This window comes from Aquarana catesbeiana, linkage group LG12, assembly GCF_042186555.1.
Source record: "Aquarana catesbeiana isolate 2022-GZ linkage group LG12, ASM4218655v1, whole genome shotgun sequence".
In the NCBI taxonomy this organism is placed as follows: Eukaryota; Metazoa; Chordata; class Amphibia; order Anura; family Ranidae; genus Aquarana; species Aquarana catesbeiana.
The window spans coordinates 239,797,600-239,823,046 of record NC_133335.1 but is presented as its reverse complement, the minus strand read 5'-3'; the positions used below and the strand labels follow the sequence as shown (position 1 = coordinate 239,823,046).

At 46.5% G+C, this 25,447-nt stretch overlaps 1 protein-coding gene across 1 annotated transcript in view; it reads right to left on the bottom strand.

Annotated features, from left to right (window-relative positions):
- Window positions 1-23,025, bottom strand: part of LOC141113412 (uncharacterized) — a 32,405-nt gene extending 9,380 nt beyond the window's left edge. Inside the window, exon 1 of the mRNA XM_073606469.1 lies at window positions 21,397-23,025. Coding sequence (XP_073462570.1) covers window positions 21,397-22,962 — 1,566 coding nt within the window. The 5' untranslated portion in view covers window positions 22,963-23,025. The remainder of the gene's footprint in view (window positions 1-21,396) is intronic.
- Between the last annotated feature and the right edge of the window lie 2,422 nt (window positions 23,026-25,447).

The window sequence follows — 25,447 nt, the reverse complement described above, 5'->3', positions numbered from 1 at the left end:
CCACGTCACCAAGTGTTACTGCAGTGCTGGTTTGACTACGACCGGGGTGTACTAGGCCGCTGGCGCTTGCCAGTTCACCAAAACGCTACCAAAAAAACTGTTAGCGATCGCAGGGATCAGGCCTGACTCTGCAAACGCTGCAGTTATGCGTTTAGTGTTTTGTAAGTGTCAGTGATCGATCGATACTGCACTTGGGTGGGTTGGGCTGGGCCGGGCGGAGGGGCAAAACGCAGGTGCTAGCAGGTATCTGGGCTGATCCCACTAACACTGCGTTTTTGGGAACCCTAAACTGCTGGGGACGCCAGTATAGATCTGATCAGATCAGATATTGATCCGTTCAGATACTATACCACTAAGGGAGGCGTATGCTGCGTGCGTGGGTGTTAGCGGTACTGGCACTAATCTGACGCTGCCTGGGGCAACGCATATCAGGGGGCTAAACCTTTATTCGGTAATAAACCGCGGGTGCCCTGACACTATAAAAAATAAACTAACTAACCAGCGTCACCCGTAACAGTTATACGGTGATCAGTGGTGGAAGGGTTAACAAGGGGGAAATCAAGGAGTTAAAACATTTATTAGGTAGTATATGGGGGTCCCTAACGCTATAAAACGCTGACGGCGAACCTAAATATTTACCTCCCTAACTAGCGTCACCAGTGACACTAATACAGCGATCAGAAAAATGATCGCTTAGTGACACTGGCGATGGGGGGGTGATCAAGGGGTTAAAACTTTATTAGGGGGGTATCCTAGACCTAAAGGGGGCTAATACTAACTGCCCTACCGCACTAACTGTCACAAACTGACACCAATGCAGTAATCAGAAAAAACAAAAACAAAAACTGCTTGGTGTCAGTGTGACAGGGGGGGGGGTTATTAGGGGGTGATCGGGGGGTGATGGGGAGTGTAATGTGTGCCTGGCATGTTCTACTGTGTGTGTGTTGTGCACTCACTCGGATGTCTTCTCTCCTCGACGCCGGAACGGAAAATACCGAGCCGAGGAGAGATGACATCACTTCCTCTGCTGCTGTTTACTATACAGCAGCAGAGGAATGATTTCATTGGCCGGGAGCGATCGCGAGGGGGTGGCCACAAATGGATGGCCTTCCCCTCACCTCCGATCGCCGGGGGAGAAATGCCAACCGCCTCGGGCACCAAGGGGGGTTTCAGGTACAGGTACGTGTTTCTGCCTGCCCGTGCCATTCTGCCGACGTATATCGTCGTGAGGCGGTCGGCAACTGGTTAAGAGCTATGGGAGGAAGTGACGTTTTGACGTCGCTTCTGCCCTGCATTGTTATGGAGATGGGTGGGGGCCATCCAGTGTTAATTTCGTCGACTAAAACGACTAAAACATTTTAGTCGACTAAATGAATACTATTTTAGTCGACTAAAATACGACTAAAACTAAAACAACTGACATGACTAAAATACGACTAAAATAGAATTTTAGACAAAAGACTAATGCCCCGTACACACGGTCGGACATTGATCGGACATTCCGACAACAAAATCCATCGTTTTTTTGTTGGCTCAAACTTGTCTTGCATACACACGGTTGCACAAAGTTGTCGGAAAATCCGATCGTTTCGAACGCGGTGACGTAAAACACGTACGTCGGGACTATAAACGGGGCAGTAGCCAATAGCTTTCGTCTCTTAATTTATTCTGAGCATGCGTGGCACTTTGTCCGTCGGATTTGTGTACACACAATTGGAATTTAAAGGATCGGATTTTGTTGTCGGAAAATTTTATAGCCTGCTCTCAAATTTTGTGTGTCGGAACTTCCGATGGAAAAAGTCCGATGGAGCACACACACGGTCAAATTTCCGACAACAAGCTCCGATCGCACATATTCCGTCAGAAAGTCCGACCGTGTGTACGGGGCATTAGACTAAAACTAAATTGAAATTTGACTTCAAAATTAACATTGGTCTGTAGTGCATGTTCATACCTCAATACCATAAACAATAACATATTCGATCTTTCACAAGGGTGAAGATCCGATCACCTCCGCCACTGCCGACGGCTCCAGTAAGCGGCGGAGGGCACTGGAGCGCGGCGGGAGGGGGGGCCACTTCCGCCACTGATAAAAGTGACCTCGCGGCGAATCCACCGCAGAGACCACTCTTATCAGAAGCCGAACCGCCGGCTAAAGAAGTGGATACCGGGGTTATGGCAGCTAGAGACCACCGAGTAAACAGGAGATTCTCCTTTATGTAATCTGTCTACGCTCATCCTGCCCCCTCCCAGTCTCCTCCGAGGCTGCAGATGGGCATCGATCTGGCTGATGGCAACGGTAAGGCTGCATTCATGGCAATGGTGAGGCTGCATTCATGGCAATGGTGAGGCTGCATTCATGGCAATGGTGAGGCTGCATTCATGGCAATGGGGAGGCTGCATTCATGGCAATGGGGAGGCTGCATTCATGCAATGGTGAGTCTGCAGATGGGCACTGATTAGGCTGTATTGATGGGCACTGACCCTTATTTTGCTTCACAGTTCATTATTTAAAATATACGGTTTTTCCTGAAACCTCCCTCCTAAAGTGAAGGTGCGTGTTATACGCCGATAAATACGGTATGTCCAAATAACACGCCCGAGTTCATCTCTTCACCACACATAGCCACAAAGGCAAGAGAATTCTTGTTGGGCAGTGTATTAGTGCTCGGACGAAAACACTAATGCCCCGTACACACGGTCGGATTTTCCGATGGAAAATGTCCGATCGGAGCGTGTTGTCGGACATTCCGACCGTGTGTGGGGCTCCATCGGACATTTTCCATCGGATTTTCCGACACACAAAGTTTGAGAGCAGGCTATAAAATTTTCCGACAACAAAATCCGATCGCATCAATTCCCACCGTGTGTGGCCTGTTCCGATGCACAAAGTGCCACGCATGCTCAGAAGAAATTCCGAGACGGAACAGCTCAGTCTGGTAAACTTAGCGTTCGCAGTGGATACAGCACTTTCGTCACGGTGCAATGTTAAAAATGGTTTAATACAGCGCACTCTCTTCTTCTTTATAATGTGAGAAGAATGAAGTCGTTTTGCTGCTCATATTCACACAGACTTCTCACAAACTTCTTTCTTTATTATTTATCGGGATTCCCTTAATATATTTTGATTTGTCACATCTGACAAAAATATATATATATTTTTTTTTTTTTTTAAAGGCAGATTTTTATTTTATTTTAGGTTTGTATTTTTTCCAAGGCTGATCTTTGTTTTATTTTATTTTTAGTTTTACTCCAGAATATTTTTGTGTGTGTTTTGTGTGTCAAGTTACCACAACACCATTATTATCTTTTATTATTGAAGTTCAAGGAGATTGTTTGGTGTTGGTGTCCCTTGTTAATTTCACATTGTATATTTGAAATGTACCTGAATCCTCACCAACAAACTGTCTTTTTTTAAGGAAAACACACATAGGCAAGTATAATTGAAACCAAAAATCCTTTATTAAGGGCTCAGAACCAAACAAAGAGGGAGGCAACGCTGGATAAACAGCAGAAATTAGCGAAGCCTGGGACCCCCAGGGCAGACATCAATTCTTGAACATCAAAATTGGTGGCCTGAGGAGTCCATATGTAAGGGAGTGCAGTCTGGTCCAGAAGTCCCAGAGATCCGGAAAGCAGCAGATGACATCTGTGTCCCCAGGCTGTGGTACCACAAGAGGCTGCATCTTTTGCCAGACCAGACTGGATCCAGGGTCATCACTTTCTGGTCTTCCTTCCAGGCTGTGGCTCTGCTGTTGGAGATGTGGCAGGAGGAGGAGTATGACCTGGAGGAGGAGGAGGAGGAGGACTAGTAGGACCTGGAGGAGGAGGAGGAGGAGGAGTAGGACCTGGAGAAGGAGGACCATGTGTGAGGTCACAAATGTGGGTAGCAGATGTTATTTGGGCCCTCAACCCCTTATTGAGAGCTTCCAACATTAATGACTCACACATGAGTTGTTGCCCCTTCTCCATCCGCTGCATTTTACAGGCAATTATGCCAGCAAAGTCCTCCTCCACAGTGTGTGGTGCTCCCAGGGCCTCTGTAGCCTTCCAAAAGAGGCCTATGGCAGCCTCCTCTAGGGTACTCCTCTTCCTGCCACTTTCTCTTTGCATATCAGGCAGCCTGCTTGGTCCGGCCACCTCCTGGCTGAGACTTCTCTGTGTGAAAAAGGGACATGGTTGTAATGTTTTGCATCATCAATCACAATCATAAATTAGTACTCCCAACTAACATCTAGTTAACATCATTGATTGGACAACCAAAAATATTTAGAGGAATGCTATACCTGGATCAATCTGGGCTCCTCCACATGTTGCTGCCTGGAAGGCCCAGGTTGGGCGTCAGAAGCCTCAGCTGGGGGGGAAGGAAGCTTGGAAGGAAGACTGGAGAGGGATGACCTGGGTTCAGTCTGGCCTGCCAGAAAATGCAGCCTGTCATAGTACCACAGCCTGGGGAGATAAATGTCATTTGCTGCTCCGGATCTCTGGGAATCCTGGACTTTCTGGCGCTCCCTTAGATATGTGCTCCTCAGGCCACCAATTAGGATCTTCAAATAGGTGATGTCTGCCGTGGGGATCACCTGCTTCACAATTTCCAACAATTGATCCAGCGCTGCCTTCCTCTTTGTTTGGTTCTTATAATGTGGGTGGTTGATCTCCCACAGACAAGGCAGCTCCCTGAACATGTCAATGAAGATTGCCATGAAGTCGGTATCGTTCAAGATATCCATTTTCACGGCAAGACACAACACAAGACAAACCCTAAAGTCAGCCAAAACTCTCCTAATCTTGTTACAATATAGGCCTCAATCTAGAAGCAGTATAGGCCCAAGTTTGGCTCTTACCTTTGTTATTACGATCGGTGCCTCCGATGCTCCTTCCTCCGCTCACAGATCGTACGTAATACGCACGCGTGTTATGCTTTATACACACTGCGCATGCGTGTAACTACGCCCGCCCCTGACGTTCTTTCTAGTCTATTCCTGGCCCCTTTTCGTTCTGCGCAGTGGGGGAAGAGCACATGGCGGAGACACAGCAGGTGCGTGCTAATTACAGGAAGGAGGAGGAGGAAAGCCCGGATTCGGAGACGTCCCGATCCAGAAGGAGATTTAAGGCCTCAAATATGTCCTTTGGGGAGATGTTGGAGATGGTCGACATCCTGAAGAAGGCCGACTATGATGGAAAGCATGGACCTTACCCCAACCCCAATGTCAGAAAGGCCAAGATCATGGCGAAAGTGGTCAGGAGTCTGCACCAGAATTTCGGGGTACGACGATCGAAGGATCAGCTCAGGAAGCGGTGGTCGGACCTCAAATTACAAGAACATGAGCAGTACAGAAAGATCTGAAGAGTGCTGCAAAAAAGTAAGTAGTTGTGCTGTGTTCCTATTCTTTATGTTTATTACGTTCGTGCTGCTCCATGTGCTTTTCTTAAAAGTGTACATTCTAAAATGTCAACTTTCATGTTCATGGGTACATTATTCGTTAATATAAAACATTTTTCTTTCGGCCTATAAAACACCATTGTTTTGGCCATATGCATTTGGCCACATTTTTTTTACGCCCTACTTGTATGAAACTAATTTGGTTGTGTAGATGGCTTTGTTACTAGAATGAAATGCAAACTAGATTCTGTGTAAGGAGAGGACACTGAGCAGCTGTTTTCACATCTGGACACTGGAGCACTAGTGTGGGACACCAGAACACCCTTTTTATTAGGGGGGCCACACAGGTGCTCCAGTGTATACTATAGGGGGGTCTCCATCTGTGAAGCTTGTACCAAACAGGTAAAGTATTGCAGCTTGACAAAGCAAGGACACTGAAAATGCTACATTTTGGAGAAAAGACTCGGAGGACACCTCTCATCCGAGGAGACCAGAGACCACCCACCTCTGGAAGAAGGGGAAATACCCCCAACACAAGAAGATCAGGAGGAAGAAGATGTGGTGGAACTAGTCACCACAATAGGTGAGTGTCTGCGACCACAGGCTCAGGTAAGAGATGGATGCCGGCATATTTTTGATACCTGTTTTTGTTTGGTTTCTCTCTTTTTAGGTGATCGTGATGTTGTGGATCCAGATCCTTTCAAATCAGAAAGTGCCCAGATCCTGATCGGGGAGATCATGGGGTGTAATTTAGCTTTGGAAAACCACCAGAAAAACATCAATGATGTTATTCAAAAAAATAAGAACATCATTGATGTTCTGGGGCGAGTTTAAAACTCCTCCAAATCACTTTCTTTTTTTGTGTGCTACAAAGTTCAAAATGTTTTAGCGATTTTTAGAAAAGCAAAATTTGGAGGATGCACACATGTGCTATCTGCCATCACGGGAGATCAATGTAGGCGTTTTGGGGGTGCAACCCCTTCCTCAATAATAAAGTAGCTGAGAGGAAGGGGTTTCTCCCCCAAAACACGTCCCTTGATCCCCCGTGATGGCAGGTAGCACATGTTGACACACTGTGTGCATCATCCAAATTTTGCTTTTCCTGGGGTGACTTCACCCCATCTGAACGCAATATCAAACACAGTTCCTAAATACTCATGTCTGATATTGCCTTCAAGTTCTACCAAATGTGAACTTTGTAAGTTCAAGATTTGTGTCTTTCTTGTTGGTTTTACACATGCCTGTTTTATCTTAAATGGACATTTCGATTTTTGATAATGCCACCCCAAAAATTGTTATACAACAAACATGTTGGTTTGTTTTAAAAACCTTTTCTAAATGCACATGTGGTTGTGCAGGTATTAAAAAGATTGTTAATCAAGAATGTGTGGATTATTGTCTCAACGCTACAACACTTTTGTGGTGATGTAATTGCTGTTTTCTGTGACAATGGGGGTTATTTCCTAAGGGCAAATCCTCTTTGCACTACAAGTGCAGTTTCAGTGCAGTTTCAGGTGCACTTGTAGTGCAAAGTGTCTTTGCCTTTAGTAAATAACACCCAACAGTGATTTGTATAAGGTTACACAATCACGCCATTTTCTGGACTCACCACATTTCTGTCAGGGTCAGCTAAAACAAACACAAGCAGTAAATGTCACCAAAGATTTGCGTTTTTTTTTATTGGATCAAGGTTTCACAAATTGTCTGGCATATTGATGGCCCCCCTACCCGCAAAGAACTCAAGGTATCTTAACCGGACATCATGGGCACTCAGGGAGGGCAAGCCAGGACGGCCACTTTCAAGCGCCGTCAGGGTTGTTTCATTTATCATTCCGGCCTCAGGCCCAACTGAGCTAGCATAGTTGGCAGAATGTTGACGTAAAAAGTTATGTAGAACACAGCACGCCAGGATTATATGATTCAGTTTATACTCCGCCATATGGATGGGTGTAAGAAATAGGCAGAACCGGCTGGCCATGATTCCAAATGCCAGTAATTAAAAACCCTCTGTTCCGGGGTGAGGGTCCTCATTGGGAATGGCCGCATAAGATGGTCCCCCAGCGCAAATGCTTCATCCGCAACAAAGACGAATGGGAGTCCTTCCACATTCTCTTCTGGAGGTGGCAAGTCCAAGCTGCCATTCTGGAGACGCCTGTAAAACTCCGTCTGGGCGATGACTCCACCATCGGACATCCGGCCATTCTTCCCCACGTCCACATACAGGAACTCGTAATTAGCCGACACCACCGCCAACATCACAATACTATTGAACCCCTTGTAATTATAATAGTACGACCCCGAGTTGGGTGGTGGGAAGATGTGGACGTGTTTCCCATCAATTGCCCCTCCGCAGTTAGGAAAGTCCCACCACTGGGCAAAGTGGGAGGCCACAGTCTGCCATTCCTGTGGCGTAGAAGGAAACTGTTGAGGAAAACAAAAAAAATTAGTATTTTTGCACATAAACATGGAAAGCAGATTAGACACAAACATTCTTGGCCAACATCCAGATAACATTTATTAATGTGAATTTTACAACACCAAAGTATAAGGTACACCTATCATATCCCCCCCCTCTCATGGGCCATTTCTAACATTATAGGGCGGGGAATCTTGGACAGGTAACCCTCTCCACTTAATTGAGAGATGAATGCCTAAATAATGGGTATTACTTGGAACAGCCCCTCCTTAGTTACACTATTGGCAGCCCACTGGACAGGTAAGAAGTGTCATAATACAAAGATATAAATACACACTGTACACATTTGAGCACATTTGGACATTCTGCTATTACCTATCAAGATAATAATAGTATCCAAAAACTTTAAACAGTACCATTTGAAAGTATACCAGCAGGCCCTTGCACTACATGCTTTGGGGAATTCATCCATAAATCTGACCACAAAAGAGGTGGGTATAGTGTGTATGCTTTTGGCAAAGTCAGCAGGTAGAGGATTGAGGATAGATAGAGAATTGGGATCAGCTGACTTAGCAGTTGGGGGGAGGGAGAGTTCAAAATGATTTGGGGACACTACAAAAAAAGTCTCTGGCACTCTGCCTGAATTTAAAGCACAAATCACATTTCTAAACATTTTAGGGGTGTTTGGGGTAAAGCACTACTATGGAGCTGATAAAATACATTATTAAGTGACTACATGAGGTGAATATAGGGCCAGGAGAACATGCTGGGGAGGTAAGTGAAGGCAAATATGTATGAAGGACAAAAAAACCCCCAGAAAATTCAAGCATGCATGAGGAGAAAGGGGACACTCACAGCATATTACAATCATGGTAATTAGGGAATGAGGAAAGAAATACAATATATTAGCAAACATTCAATACAATAAAATGTGATATAAAAGGATAAAAATCTTCTGGCACATGTTGTCGGAATGTCCGATCAATGTCCGACCGTGTGTACGGGGCATTAGTCCGGATTTTAATGGTTCAAAAAATAACGGTCGGCCCTCACGCATGTTCACTTCATCAAATCTGGCCCTCTTTGAAAAAAGTTTGGACACCCCTGCCCTAGACAGAAGGGAATGGATCCTCTTCCATTTTTGGAGGTAGACGAGTGTACACACAAGTCTTGTGAACCAGGCAACACTGCCAGACAGCGCAGCACTTTTTGTCTTGGCCAAGCCTGTTACAGCCCTTTTACTTAAATTAAGTAAATACAAAGGACAGGCTCTCCTAGGGGAGAGGGCACAGTGGCTGCATTTGATGGGCACAGTGGCTGCATTTGATGGGCACAGTGGCTGCATTTGATGGGCACAGTGGCTGCATTTGATGGGCACTGAGGCTAATTGATGGATTTTTTTTCAGTATTTTTCAGAATTTTTCGGTTTGTTTGCGCCCCCCAAAAATTTTGAGCACCATCCGCCACTGCAATGGAATTGTGCAATTTGACATCTCTCAAGTCTATTACCTTCCTGAGAGATCATTTTCTCAAAAAGATTCAATCTTAGTCATTTCAGACACCCAATCCACCACAGTAGAGGTATATTCTGAACTCCAATGTCTTGTTATAGTTGTGGGGGCCACCACTAATGATATGGCACAATGGCTCCTTCTAGAACAAAAAACCAAGGGAACGGACAATAGGGTAATGCAAGGATCAGGCTTCAAATAAATGCCCACAATTTCATTGTGAATCTTCAAAATTTATTTCCCAGAGGGGTGCAATGAGAAGGCATGTCCTGTCTACTTTAAAAACCCCACTGGAGATGGCCAAGAAGCTGACTGCTAAGGTGTTCATCCATGCTAGGGTGCCTCAACCATGGAATCCTAGGGTTCCTCCAGAAGTTTCTAGGTGTTTCTTGAGCAATGAGCAATTTCTTCCTCTCAGTTCCCACTGACTCCGTTGATCTTTTTTAGCTATCTGTAAGGGGGGAAATTCTTCCCAATGACCACCAGTGTAAGGAGCATTCTTCCCACTGACCATCACACTAATGTATCATGAGTGGTAGATATAGTAAGTTTTAGCGGGGGTTCTCTGAGATTGAAAAGTTATTTCGATGGGTTCCTCTGTGTTGAAAAGGTTGAGAAAGGCTGCATTAGATTAAATTGAATTATATAAATCAATGTCATTATTAAAATGCCTGAAAGAGAACGTCCATCTGAATGTACTAAGCACCAGGAATCACCGGTATTGCCGATTACAAATGAAGGCCCCTTCCGGGCTATGACGGATCAGGTCCCACAGCGCATAAAAGAACAACCGCCCAGCCTCATAATCTAGGTAGATCCTTAGTCTCCTAATCGAGGATTCATGGTGTAAAGCAATTCAATGATTAAAATGCCTAAATGAGAACTTTCCAACTGAATGTACTAAGCACCAGGAATCAACGGTATTGCCGATCACAGATGACAGCCGTATGGATATGTGTTCAAACTTTAGTTGCTGGAAAGATTGAAGGAGTTGCATCTGGGAGTTGTGATGCAACTCCCTCAGTCTTCACAGGACTGAGATTTTGAACATACAGTGGGGACGGAAAGTATTCAGACCCCCTTACATTTTTCACTCTTTGTTATATTGCAGCCATTTGCTAAAATCATTTAAGTTCATTTTTTTTCCTCATTAATGTACACACAGCACCCCATATTGTACACACAGCACCTCATATTGTACACACAGCACCCCATATTGTACACACAGCACCTCATATTGTACACACAGCCCCCCATATTGTACACACAGCCCCCCATATTGTACACACAGCACCCCATATTGTACACACAGCCCCCCATATTGTACACACAGCACCCCATATTGTACACACAGCCCCCCATATTGTACACACAGCACCCCATATTGTACACACAGCACCCCATATTGACAGAAAAACACAGAATTGTTGACATTTTTGCAGATTTATTAAAAAAGAAAAACTGTCAATATGGGGTGCTGTGTGTACAATATGGGGTGCTGTGTGTACATTAATGAGGAAAAAAATGAACTTAAAAGATTTTAGCAAATGGTTGCAATATAACAAAGAGTGAAACATTTAACGGGGTCTGAATACTTTCCGTCCCCACTGTATATATATTTATTAATTAATTTACTGGCATTAGTCATTTATTTTTTACACGTTTCTGACTTAGTGCCTCACTGGGTATAAATTAAGCAATTCGATTGGATGCTGTCACCCCATGTGACTCCGGCAGCCATCTTGGGTCAGGCAGAGGCCCTGGCTCCCAGGCTCGGCACGTATTTTGCATGTGGGTAGTGTAGGGACAGTGATTAGCGGTAGGGAGAGGTTCTAGACGAGTAGGGAAAGGATTGGGACATACCAACCTTCCTGGAGACCTCCTCATTTGGGTACGGACCGGCCAGGTCACATTCCGCCCCCTCAAGACAGACGCTGTCGGCACATCTGAGACCTGCACTGCTACATATCGCTGTTACATTCTGTGAGTGTTACCGGTCGGGCTCCTTCCTCTCGGGCTTGTTGTGAATTATTGAACTTTGACAATAATACAAGTTCTGTTCTCTGCACCTGGACTCGGAGCGTTTACCACGCCGCACCTCCCCACATGCTTTGTGCTGATGATCTACTTCAAACATGAGGATGTTTAAAATGTCTTTTTTTTTTAATTTTTACACCAGGTATGTCATGTTTGTGTGTGACTACAATTAGTTATGGTGGTAATATTTATGTTATTTATTCAGAGGCTTCATCTCCTTCTAAGTCCAGGTGTATTCCAGAAGATAGTTTATGAACATCTACATGTAGATTAGGAACGTGCACCTTAGATGTTTATTGTGGGTTTTGCTATAAGAAGTTATACATTCTATGTTCTATATTGATTTTAATTCAATGGCTGTCTCTGATGCTCCTCCATCCAGAATGGAGCCACCCTAAGGCTGGTCATACATCTTCTTTGAGATTTACCAAAACCATATAATATGAGGTCACACCTAAACACTTCCAATTTGTATGCAATCATGCAGGCCCTTGCACTACATAGTTGAAGGTAAAATCTAAAGGAAGTTGAATAAGAAAATTGTCCCCAGCAGAGCTCCTCCTTACATCCAGTGTCCCCAGCAGAGCCCCTCCTTACATCCAGTGTCCCCAGCAGAGCCCCTCCTTACTTCCAGTGTCCCCAGTGGAACCCCTCCTTTCACCCAGTGTCCCCAGCGGAGCCCCTCCTTACATCTATTAGGTATCCCAGAGCAGCGGTGTCTCCACCACCATTACAGAAGAGAGGCCGAGGGGGAACAAAATAGAGGCGGAGCCAACAGCGCGGTTACAATAGAATCATGCAGGCCCTTGCACTACATAGTTGAAGGTAAAATCTAAAGGAAGTTGAATAAGAAAATTGTATAATGTATGGCCAGATTAAGACAGGAAGTGTTACTGGCCAAATAACCAAGTGAAAATAAAGGGGGGAAAAAAAAAAAGGAAAACGAATGCAGCCACCACATCTAAGGATTGGTAAGCTGTATTATATTATCTTTTTAGTTATGGGATTTTTTACCAAGTCACGGTAACCACTGGGGGACTAGGGACTGTGGGGACTGGGGGCTAGCCTTCTACCCACTGATTATGGCCCATGGAGGAGACCGGGGATTTTGTCGGCTTCTCCTGGTCAGAGCATGAAAAAAAGCTCAGTACAGCGTCTGATACCATGGAGAGAGCAGATCATTCTCTAATGATAACCATGTGATGAACGCTGAGAGCGAGGCTTGGATTAATTCTCTGAATAAGTACAATAAACATTCCCTTCTGGAGTGGATGGAAAGGTGTAATATTAATCTTGTACAGGGTAATGGTCAGAGGAAATATGGTGGCCCTTCTGCAGACTGGGTTGGAGAAGCTCCTCTACTTGGGACAGAAATATTTATCAACCATAATCCTCAGGAGATCTATGAAGATAAATAAATTCCACATTATATGAGTTTTGTCTTAGGTTTCATGTATACTTGGCTCTGATGTGCCGCGGGAAAATGCTGCAAAAATGCACCATGATTTTGCCACGGTTTGGCCACGTTTTGCGGTTTCCATAGCCAGCAGTCAAAACGTTGCTATTGTGAATGCAATTCTTTCACATTCAGTTGAGGGAGGTTGAACCTCCCCCAATGGTAGCAGCTCCTAAACAATGCTAAAAGCCTAGGAGTTGAGTTTAGGAGCTTTGGCAAAAAACACCAAAAGCTCCTAAACTCAAGTATACATGAAGCCTTATGATGACTTTTCCATAGTTGCTAACATTGTAAAAAAATTTATAGGGACACTTTTTTAGCTGTAGGTGGAGTTTTATTGCAATTAGGAGGTGGGGCATGCGTTTGTAGATGTGACATAGCAAAAAAGAATGGGCGTGGTTTACGTGAAATAGTGGGCATGGCTTATATGGGCGCAGTTCAAATGGGAGTGTGGTTAGAGTCTGAGATTAATGAGCGATGGAGAAAAAAAGGGGAAGAGAGGGAGGGAGGGAGGGAGGAAGGGAGAGAGAAAGAAGGAAAGAAGGAGGGAAGGAGAGAGAAGGAAGGAAAGAGGGATGGAGGGACAGCAGGCCCAGATCCTACACCCCAATAGAAATGTGTATTCCAGAGTTTAGCAAATCAGCAGATAAAGATACTCCAAATATCTGGTGTTAGCGCTTCAATCATCCCAGCACCATGGTTGTTGTGGTGTCAGGATGATTGAAGCGCATTATTTCTATTATTACATTGTAATATAGAATGAAATCATTCAACTCACCATAATCAGTGGGACCCCTGAGCGTGTCACCTGCCAGGTCGCCTGCCACCAGATGCCATCAGGTGCCCCCAGCAGAGTCCGTCCTTGCATCAGGTGCCCCCAGCAGAGCCCCTCCTTACAAGCTAATGTCCCCAGCAGAGCCTCTCCTTACATCAGGTGTCCCCAGCAGAGCCCCTCCTTACATCAGGTGTCCCCAGCAGAGCCCCACCTTACATCTAGTGTCCCCAGCGGAGCCCCTCCTTACATCTAGTGTCCCCAGCGGAGCCCCTCCTTACATCAGGCGTCCCTAGCAGAGCCTCTCTTTACATCCAGTGTGCCCAGCGGAGCCCCTCCTTACATCCAGTGTCCTCAGCGGAGCTCCTCCTTACATCAGGCATCCCCAGCGGAGCCCCTCCTTACATCAGGCGTCTCCAGCAGAGCCCCTCCTTACTACTGGTGTCCCCAGCGGAGCCCCTCCTTACATCAGGTGTCCCCAGCAGAGCCCCTCCTTACATCCAGTGTCCCCAGCGGATTTCCTCCTTACATCCAGTGTCCCCAGCGGAGCCCCTCCTTACATCCAGTGTCCCCAGTGGAGCCCCTCCTTACATCCAGTGTCCCAAGCGGAGCCCCTCCTTACATCCAGTGTCCCCAGCGGAGCCCCTCCTTACTTTAAGTGTCCCCAGCAAAGCCCCTCCTTACATCTGGTGTCCCCAGTAGAGACCCTCCTTATATCAGGCGTCCCCAGCGGAGCCCCTCTTTACATCCAGTGTGCCCAGTGGAGCCCCTCCTTACATCAGGCGTCCCCAGCAGAGCCCCTCCTTACATCCAGTGTCCCCAGCGGAGCCCCTCCTTACATCCAGTGTTCCCAGTGGAGCCCCTCCTTACATCAGGCATCCCCAGAGGAGCTCCTCCTTACATCAGGCATCCCCAGCAGAGCCCCTCCTTACACCTGGTGTCCCCAGCGGAGCCCTTCCTTACATCAGGTGTCTCCAGAAGAGCCCCTCCTTACATCCAGTGTCCCCAGCGGAGCCCCTCCTTACTACTGGTGTCCCCAGTGGGGCCCCTCCTTACATCAGGTGTCCCCAGCAGAGCTCCTCCTTACATCAGGCATCCCCAGCAGAGCCCCTCCTTACTACTGGTGTCCCCAGTGGGGCCCCTCCTTACATCAGGTGTCCCCAGCAGAGCCCCTCCTTACATCCAGTGTCCTGAGCAGAGCCCCTCCTTACATCAGGCGTCCCCAGCAGAGCCCCTCCTTACATCTGGTGTCCCCAGCGGAACCCCTCCTTATATCAGGCATCCCCAGTGGAGCCCCTCCTTACATCCAGTGTCCCCAGTGGAGCCCCTCCTTACATCCAGTGTCCCAAGCGGAGCCCCTCCTTACATCCAGTGTCCCCAGCGGAGCCCCTTCTTACTTTAGGTGTCCCCAGCAAAGCCCCTCCTTACATCTGGTGTCCCCAGTGGAGCCCCTCCTTATATCAGGCGTCCCCAGCGGAGCCCCTCTTTACATCCAGTGGGCCCAGTGGAGCCCCTCCTTACATCAGGCGTCCCCAGCAGAGCCCCTCCTTACATTCAGTGTCCCCAGCGGAGCCCCTCCTTACATCCAGTGTTCCCAGTGGAGCCCCTCCTTACATCAGGCATCCCCAGAGGAGCTCCTCCTTACATCAGGCATCCCCAGCAGAGCCCCTCCTTACACCTGGTGTCCCCAGCGGAGCCCTTCCTTACATCAGGTGTCTCCAGCAGAGCCCCTCCTTACATCCAGTGTCCCCAGCGGAGCTCCTCCTTACATCAGGCATCCCCAGCGGAGCCCCTCCTTACATCAGGCGTCCCCAGCAGAGCCCCTCCTTACTACTGGTGTCCCCAGCGGGGCCCATCCTTACAACAGGTGTCCCCAGCAGAGCCCCTCCTTACATCCAGTGTCCTCAGCAGAGCCCCTCCTTACATCAGGCGTCCCCAGCAGAGTCCCTCCTTACATCTGGTGTCCCCAGCGGAGCCCCTCCTTACATCCAGTGTCCCCAGTGGAGCCCCTCCTTACATCCAGTGTCCCCAGCGGAGCCCCTCCTTACATCCAGTGTCCCCAGTGGAGCCCCTCCTTACATCCAGTGTCCCCAGTGGAGCCCCTCCTTACATCCAGTGTCCCCAGCAGAGCCCCTCCTTACATCCAGTGTCCCCAGCAGAGCTCCTCCTTACATCCAGTGTCCCCAGCAGAGCCCCTCCTTAAATCCAGTGTCCTCAGCAGAGCCCCTCCTTACATCAGGCGTCCCCAGCAGAGCCCCTCCTTACATCTGGTGTCCCCAGCGGAGCCCCTCCTTATATCAGGCATCCCCAGTGGAGCCCCTCCTTACATCCAGTGTCCCCAGTGGAGCCTCTCCTTACATCCAGTGTCCCCAGCGGAGCCCCTCCTTACATCCAGTGCCTCCCAGCAGAGCTCCTCCTTACATCCAGTGTCCCCAGCAGAGCCCCTCCTTACATCCAGTGTCCCCAGCAGAGCCCCTCCTTACTTCCAGTGTCTCCAGCGGAACCCCTCCTTTCACCCAGTGTCCCCAGCGGAGCCCCTCCTTACATCTATTAGGTATCCCAGAGCAGCGGTGTCTCCGCCACCATTACAGAAGAGAGGCCGAGGGGGAACAAAATAGAGGCGGAGCCGACAGCGCGGTTACAATAGAAATTGAGCTACAGCTCCGCCCATCCCCCTCCATAACAGGTCACAGAGACTGGCAGCGGGGTGGGCGGCGCCGCAGCTCAATTTCTATTGTAGCCACCTGACCAGCCTACTTCTTCTGGTCTTCTTGAAAATGGCGGCTGCGGACCTCTAGTGGCCGGTGGCGCGGACCTCGGCGGCGAAAAATCTGGAAAAAACTAATTTCCCGGGACATTTCCCTGGAAACGATAAATTCAGGAAAAGGGTCTGAATCCTGGGAATGTCACGGGAAATTCGGGACAGTTGGCAAGTGTGCTTTTCTAGTGGACAGATTACACAAGTGAAAGCCAAACACCTGAAAGACAGCATGTGTAATACACTTTGTGTATCCAGGGCTGTGGACTTTCTGGACCGTCTGGGGTGGGCTCTCTGAAAAATCAAAGCTTGTCTGGGTGCCTGGCTGTTGCTTACTGTTAATTAGATCATTGTTTATTCAGGGTACTGTAGCTGCTAGCTGCTCATCAGATGTACTGTTAGATGTACGGATGATATTACAGTTTGCATGGTTTAGGATAATGTGATCAAGCTCTTATCTGATTTTGTGTGGCATAAATTCTGTGTGGATTTACAATAAAGGTAGTTCCTGTTTGCATCTAAGCTAGTGTTGTCTAGTTCTTGGGTGCAATTCTTAGCTATAATACCTTGTTCCTGGGTTCCAGCAGCGAGGAAGCAGCTCTGTGGTAGAGGCACCCAGGCGTGGTGCCAGGTGGTCCTTCACATACCGTTTTAAGAATAAATTGTACCAATCTGAAGCACACATATACAGCACATCTCCATGGTGGTGGTATTGCACATTTTTGTGAGCAAGCAATTACTATCTTCCAATTCAGTGGAATGAATATTCGCTTTCCTAACACTAAACCGCATGTCCGCCAATCAGGTGCTCGGATCTGTTACCCGTCACCTGATTGGCTGAAACGGCAGGCGCTGTGATTGGACGCCAGGCGTCCAATCATAGCAGAGGACGGGAAGAGAGGACGGGAGAAGACATCGAGGAGCTGTCCCACCGCCACCGAAACAGGTAGGTGCAGACGGCGGGGGGCACACTGGCAGCATTTCATTTGGCATAGTGGCTGCGTTTGATGAGGCACAGTGGGGGCAATTGATGGGCACAGCGGCGGCAATTGATGGGCACAGTGGTGGCAATTGATGGGCACAGTGGTGGCAATTGATGGGCACAGTGGCGGCAATTGATGAGAACAGTGGTGGCAATTGATGGGCACAGTGGGAGCAAATGATGGGCACAGTGGCGCCAATTGATGGGCACAGTGGTGGAAATTGATGGGCACAGTGGCAGCAATTGATGGGCACAGTGGCTGCGTTTGATGGCACAGTGGTGGCAATTGATGGGCACAGTGGCTGCATTTTATGGGGCACAGTGGCTGCATTTGATGGCACAGTGGCTGAATTTGATGGCACAGTGGCTGCGTTTGATGGCACAATGGCGGCAATTGATGGGCACAGTGGCGCCAATTGATGGGCACAGTGGCAGCAATTGATGGGCACAGTGGCTGCGTTTGATGGCACAGTGGTGGCAATTGATGGGCACAGTGGCTGCATTTTATGGGGCACAGTGGCTGCATTTGATGGCACAGTGGCTGAATTTGATGGCACAGTGGCTGCGTTTGATGGCACAGTGGCGGCAATTGATGGGCACAGTGGCTGCATTTTATGGGGCACAGTGGCTGCATTTGATGGCACAGTGGCGGCAATTGATTGTTTTTTTCCAAATTTTTCCGTTTGTTCGCGCCCCCCCAAAAATTTTGAGCACCAGCCTCCACTGTTTCATTTAGGTATAATCTTTATTTATTAAGTTGACAAATTCTAATACAGAAAGCAGCATGGAAGGCATAAAATAGCACATTCACAGAAAATACAATTTCACATCAATATGTTATATATGAGCATTACATACAGCTTGGATTGGGATCAAAGTCCCATTTATCACAACATTATAATATGTGTCACAAAAAAAATGTGGCATTAGAAAATACACCAGAATATATTTTAGTTATCAGAGGATTCATGGATATCATTCAACAAGAAGAACCATGGTACTTCATGAACATAGATGTTTTAGTGCCATGGATGCAGCTGATTCCTCCACAAGGATTTCAGAGAAGAGGAGAAAGAAAGAAACGATAAGGAAGCAAACAAACAAAGAAAAAGAAGAACCAATTAGAAAAGAGAATAAAAGAAAGAAAGGAAGGAAAATCAGAGAAGGAGAGCGTGACACTTCACCAGGCTACTCCCAGCAGGCCGGCATACCACCAATCAGGCTCCTAAGTGCCCTTGGAAGATGGAGGACTCTAGAGAAGACTTAAAGTATTCCTACTGGAACCATGCAAGAAGATAAAGCTCAAGCCTATTCTCTTTCTGAGGGAAATTTTTCTCAGAAGGTTAAATTTCATTAATTTCACACACCCACTCCACAACAGTAGGGGTATGTTCTGATCTCCAGGGTCTTGCTATATTTGTGGTGGCCACCACTAGAAAATGGCCCAATAGCTCCTTCTTAAGAAACCAGGAGAATGAACCATAAGGTAATGTGAGAATTGACTTCATATTAATGTCCGTGATTTCATTGTAAATTTTTAGAAATTTGTGCTAAGAGAGTTTATTAACAGAGCATGTTCCAGTTAGGTTTTTAGATCTACTTTAACCCCTTCAATACCGGGCACTTTCACCCCCTTCCTGCCCAGGCCAATTTTCAGCTTTCAGCGCTGTCACACTTTGAATGCCACTTGCGCGGTCATGTAACATTGTACTCATATGACATTTCTATCAATTTTTTCACACAAATAGAGCTTTCTTTTGGTGGTATTTAATCACCACTGGGGTTTTTATTTTTTGCTAAATAAATGAAAAAAGACAAAAATGTTGAAAAAAAACAAAACAAGTTTTACTTTGTTTGTTATATAGGGACAGTATGTAAAAAAATTAAAACATAATAATAATATTTTTTTCCTAAATTTTTTAACATTTTTCTTTCTTTTTTGGTAAATTTTTTAAATGATTTTTTTAAACACACAGTGACCAGAGCAATACAGTGTTACATTAGTAACACTGTACTACTCTGAGGAAGTGATCAGTATTTTTTAAAAAATTTTTTTACACATTATGATTGTTTATACCAGTGAATTATATTGCTATAACCAAGCATTTTACAGAATGAAACTGATTCATTCAGTGTGTATTGTTGTGATTAGCTGTGATTGGTCACAGCTAATCATATGGTACAGATGGGCTCTGATTGGGCCCTGTCTGTACCATGTGATTACTGTGACCAATCGCAGCCAGCAACACAGTTGAACACAATGGATGGTATGAAAGGAAGACGTCCATTGTTTACCAATTGTCATTGTGATCTGATTGGTTACAGTGATCACATGGTACCAACAGCAAGCCGGTACACTGATCAGTCAATGGCTTTTTCTGATGGACACAGCCGGTGACAGATCGTGCCACAGCGAGGCCCCATGGCTTTCGCGCAATGCGCGTTCCGGGAGGATATCATATGACGTCCACCCGGAATGACAAATATCCTGCCCAGTCTTCAATTGACTATAGGCTGGGCGGGAAGTAAGTGGTTAAAATACCAAAAAGAAGCCAAGAGGCTGATAGCTAAGGTGTGGACCCAAGCTGGGGTGCCAGCCTTACAACAATGGAAAGAAGAGATTAATAAAATGCTATTAATTAAACAGATTAATAAAACAGTATGTTGCAGGTAGAACCCTCTACTTGCTGTCCATTGTGTGCTCAGGTCTGACCTACTCAGGTTTTAGTGCTATAAACTTGGTGATCGGTTATATCAAAGGGAACGACGAAGTTCCTAATATCTCTCTATTTTTGGACAGCACACAACACTTTTTGGTTTTCATAGTTTCTCAACTGATTACACTCATATGGGCTTTGCTATATTATTTTGCATTTGTTCCTGCAAACAGTCTTTGATTAGGTATCCCATTTCATTCATCTTCAGCAATTTGATAACTTTGAAAATTGTCTATGCAATACATTCCTTCTCTGTATTCCATATTGCAGAAACCTTGTCCTATCTATGACCAGTGGCGTCGCTAGGGGGTGGCTTTTGGGGTTATAGCCCCGAATCTGGAGCCCATAGCCCCGAGTCTCTGCAGGGGTCCCCAAGGGGAGGCGAGGCTCTCTGGGGACCCTGATTTATGTGGGGGGGCTCTCTGGGGACCCTGATGTAAGGGGGATGCTCTCTGGGGACCCTGATGCAAGGGGGAGGCTCTCTGGGGACCCTGATTTTAAGGGGGAGGCTCTCTGGGGACCCTGATTTAAGGGGGAGGCTCTCTGGGGACCCTGATTTAAAGGGGAGGCTCTCTGGGGACCCTAATGTAAGGGGGGCTCTCTGGGAGCCCTGATGTAAGTGGGGGGCTCTCTGGGGACCCTGATTTAAGGGGGAGGCTCTCTGGGGACCCTAATGTAAGGGGGGCTCTCTGGGAGCCCTGATGTAAGTGGGGGGCTCTCTGGGGACCCTGATGCAAGGGGGAGGCTCTCTTGGGACCCTGATGTAAGGGGGGGTTCTCTGGGGACCCTGATGTAAGGGGGGGTTCTCTGGGGACCCTTATGTAAGGGGGTGTTCTCTGTGGACCCTGATGTAAGGGGGGGTTCTCTGGGGACCCTGATTTAAGTGGGGGGCTCTCTGGGGATATATACACACACACACACCTATATTGCTGTATATACATGTGTATGCCGGCCCAAGCGTGTGACTTTCTTTACTACGCTGCTATGGGTTCTAGCCCCAGATCTTTTGTAGACCTAGCAACGCCCCTGTGTATGACCCTTGATCTACATTTGACTCAAAGGGAGGAGATTTACTAAAACTGGACCATGCCAGATCTGGTGCAGCTCTACATAGAAACCAATAAACTTCCAGGTTTTATTGTCAAAGCTTAATTGAACAAGCTGAAGTTAGAAGCTGATTGGCCACCATGCAGAGCTGCACCAGAATCTGAGTGCTCCAGTTTTGGTAAACCCCCCCAATACATACAACATAGGGGCATGTAATACTAATAAAAACTCTTTTGATTAAACCCTCCCACCCCCACCATAATAAAATCCAATCGCCTAACATTTTAATTATTATTTCTTCATATTCTATTTTAAGTTCTAATTCTTGCCCAGACATCTAAGCCAACTCGAAACACAGCATGGAGGGGCTCAGTGAAGACGGTAGTGAAGGTGTGCAAATGCCTGACCGGGTCACACATCTCATAAAAGGACAACCGCCCAGCCTCATAATCTAGGTAGATCCCTAATCTGTTAATAAAAGACTCATGATCTAAATCAATGTCATTATTAAGATGCCTCAATGAGAACTTTCCATCTGAATGTACTAAGCACCAGGAATCACCAGTATTACCGATTACAGATGACCACCCCTTCCGGTCTATGCTGGCATAGCACATTCCAATTCTAAAGTTGTTACTGCCCATGATATCTACTTCCCAGTAATGTCTTCCTCTGTCAAAAGAAGTGCTACTTAAAACCTGGTTAGATTCGAATGTTTCCGATGTCTGTTCATAAGTTTCATTGTGTTTTACTCCATAGGCGACCTTTAGATCAACAGATACTTCTACATTATCAGCGGCACTGCTGTCATCTAGATATACATCTGAACCTTCTGCCACTGAGAGATGTTTCATAGCATTGCTTACAATATCAGATAATTCTTTCCGTATATTAAGGGAGATCAGAATCTCATCCAGATCATCAGCACCATGGATGTGTTCTTCATCATCTCCTGCTCTATGTTCATTTTCTCCAACCTCATCATCACCGCAAAAGCCACCTCGGTCCGATTCCCATATCACTGTTAGCGGATCAGTTATGGAGCGCAGTTCTTTAATGTGACAGATCTTTTTAGATAACTTTTCTTGCTTTATTTCCAGCTGATGGACCCGATTAGAGACTGAACTTAAAATCTGCTCCTTTTTGGTGGTGATCTCAGCCGGGACTCTGCGCTCGAGGTCTTCTATCTGCCTCCGGGATGCTCTGAACTGAGAAACCACCCTGTCCGCTATACCGACGGCTTTCTCTTGTAGCTTATCCTTATGTTTTTTCAAACTCCGGATTGTTTTCTCCGTCTCTTCTCTCTGGTTGGTCAACTTCGCTAAAAGGAGTCTACCTTCGGCTTTCTTTTTTGTACTTGCCTCAGACAAGGTGTGTATGGTATGCCCTCGGTGCTTTTTTTGTTGCGTGCAGAACGTACAGATACAAGATGAGTCCTCCACACAGTAATACTCCAGGGTCTGGTTGTGGACGGGGCATTCTCTGTTCTGCCAGTCAGAGGTGGGTTTGGTCAGGACGTGCTCCGGTGACTTGCTGTGGACTTTTAGGTGTTTATCGCAGAAAGAAGATTCACATTTCAGACAGGACTTCACAGCCGGTGTAGGGGTGTCAACGCAGTAAATACACAAGATCCCAAATTTCTTTGCTTCAGCTAGGTAAATCTCCACTAAGTCTTTTAGTCTTATGTTTTTTTTTAGCCCCAGGCGGTTTCTGTACCTCTGCATGCATTCCGGGCAGGAATATTCTCTTTCCTCCTGATTGTCCCATGTCTTTATGATACAGTCCTGGCAGAAATTGTGTCCACATGGCAATGTCACGGGATACTTGAAGATATCCTGGCAGACCGAACATGTCAGGGAGTCTCTCGCTGCAGCCAAATTCATTTCTGACCAGCAAGTATAAGACGAAAGCTGTGTACATTTCCAATATAAGCCAACTCCCACTAAGCGTGTGGGCTACTGCTCAGAAAGATAAAGTTGTCACACGCCTATTTTTACAATTACATCTTTTTATTTAATCACTTAAGGACCGAGCCTCTTTTTGATATCCGCTGTTTACAAGTTAAAAACATTTTTTTTTGCTAGAAAATTACTTAGAACCCCCAAACATTATATATATATTTTTTTAACACCCTAGAGAATAAAACGGCGGTCGTTGCAATACTTTCTGTCACACCGTATTTGCGCAGCGGTCTTACAAGCGCACTTTTTTTGGAAAAAATACACTTTTTTGAATTAAAAAATAAGACAACAGTAAAGTTAGCCCAGTTTTTTTTTTTTTATATTGTGAAAGATAATGTTACGCCGAGTAAATTGATACCCCCTATGTCACGCTTCAAAATTGCGCTCACTCGGGGAATGGCGACAAACTTTTACCCTTAAAAATTTCCATAGCCAACGTTTAAAAAATTCTACAGGTTGCACCGTTTTCATATGCGGGCGCTACTCACGTATGCGTTCGCTTCTGCACGCGAGCTCAGCGGGACAGGGCGCATTAAAAAAAAACGTTTTTTTCTTATTTATTTTACATTTTATTTTTTATTTTTACACTGTTTTTTAAAAATAAATAAATTGTCACTTTTATTCCTATTACAAGGAATGTAAACATCCCTTGAAATAGAAAAAAAGCATAACAGGTCCTCTTAAATATGAGATCTGGGGGGTCAAAAAGACCTCACATCTCATATTTACACTTCAATGCAATAAAAAAAAGTGTAATTTAAAATTTTTTTTTTTTTTAAATGGCTCTTTAACCACTTCAGCCCCGGAAGGATTTACCCCCTTCCTGCATTCATGGCATTGGTGAGGCTGCATTCATGGCAATGGTGAGGCTGCATGCATGGCAATGGAGAGGCTGCATTCATGCAATGGTGAGTCTGCAGATGGGCACTGATTAGGCTGTATTGATGGGCACTGACCCTTATTTTGCTTCACAGTTCATTATTTAAAATATACGTTTTTTCGTGAAACCTCCCTCCTAAAGTGAAGGTGCGTGTTATACGCCGATAAATACGGTATGTCCAAATAACACGCCCGAGTTCATCTCTTCACCACACAAAGCCACAAAGGCAAGAGAATTCTTGTTGGGCAGTGTATTAGTGCTCGGACGAAAACACTAATGCCCCGTGCACACAAAATGTCCGATCGGAGCGTGTTGTCGGACATTCCGACCGTGTGTGGGGCTCCATCGGACATTTTCCATCGGATTTTCTGACACACAAAGTTTGAGAGCAGGCTATAAAATTTTCCGACAACAAAATCCGATCGCGTCAATTCCGACTGTGTGTGGCCTGTTCTGACGCACAAAGTGCCACGCATGCTCAATAGAAATTCCGAGACGGAACAGCTCGGTCTGGTAAACTTAGCGTTCGCAATGGATACAGCACTTTCGTCACGGTGCAATGTTAAAAATGGTTTAATACAGCGCACTCTCTTCTTCTTTATAATGTGAGAAGAATGAAGTCGTTTTGCTGCTCATATTCACACAGACTTCTCACAAACTTCTTTCTTTATTATTTATCGGGATTCCCTTAATATATTTTGATTTGTCACATCTGACAAAAATATATGTACCGTATTTATCGGCGTATAACACGCACTTTTTTCCCCTTAAAATCAGGGGAAAATCGCGGGTGCGTGTTATACGCCGATCCCCTGCGATCCTGACCTGTCAGAATTAAAAAATCGCTGACCGCGATTTGAAAATGGCGCCGCCGGCGCCGAAATACACAGTGCCGGTCCTCGGCTCTTCTCGGCGGCTTTCGGTTTCACTCGAGCGCCGCCCGAACCTAGCCGAGTATACTCGGCTAGTTTCGGATAGCTCCGCTCACCGTCCGAGTGGAACCGAAAGTAAACGAGAGCCGCCGAGAAGAGCCAAGGACCGGCTCTGTGTATTTCGGCGCCGGCGGCGCCATTTTCAAATCGCGGTCGGCGATTTTGAAGCTCACAGGCTTCAGCAAGGCTGGACTGGGGCAAGGCTGGACTGGGGCAAGGCTGGACTGGGGCAAGGCTGGACTGGACACTGGGGAAGGCTGCACTGACATGGCTGCACTGACATGGCTGCACTGACATGGCTGCACTAGCAAGGCTGCACTGACTTGGCTGCACTGACATGGCTGCACTGACATGGCTGCACTAGCAAGGCTGCACTGACATGGCTGCACTAGCAAGGCTGCACTGACATGGCTGCACTGACATGGCTGCACTAGCAAGGCTGCACTGACATGGCTGCACTGGCAAGGCTGCACTGGCAAGGCTGCACTGACATGGCTGTACTGGCAAGGCTGCACTGACAAGGCTGCACTGGGCAAGGCTGGACTGGGGCAAGGCTGCACTGAGAAGGCTGCAATGATGAGCATTTAAATGTAAG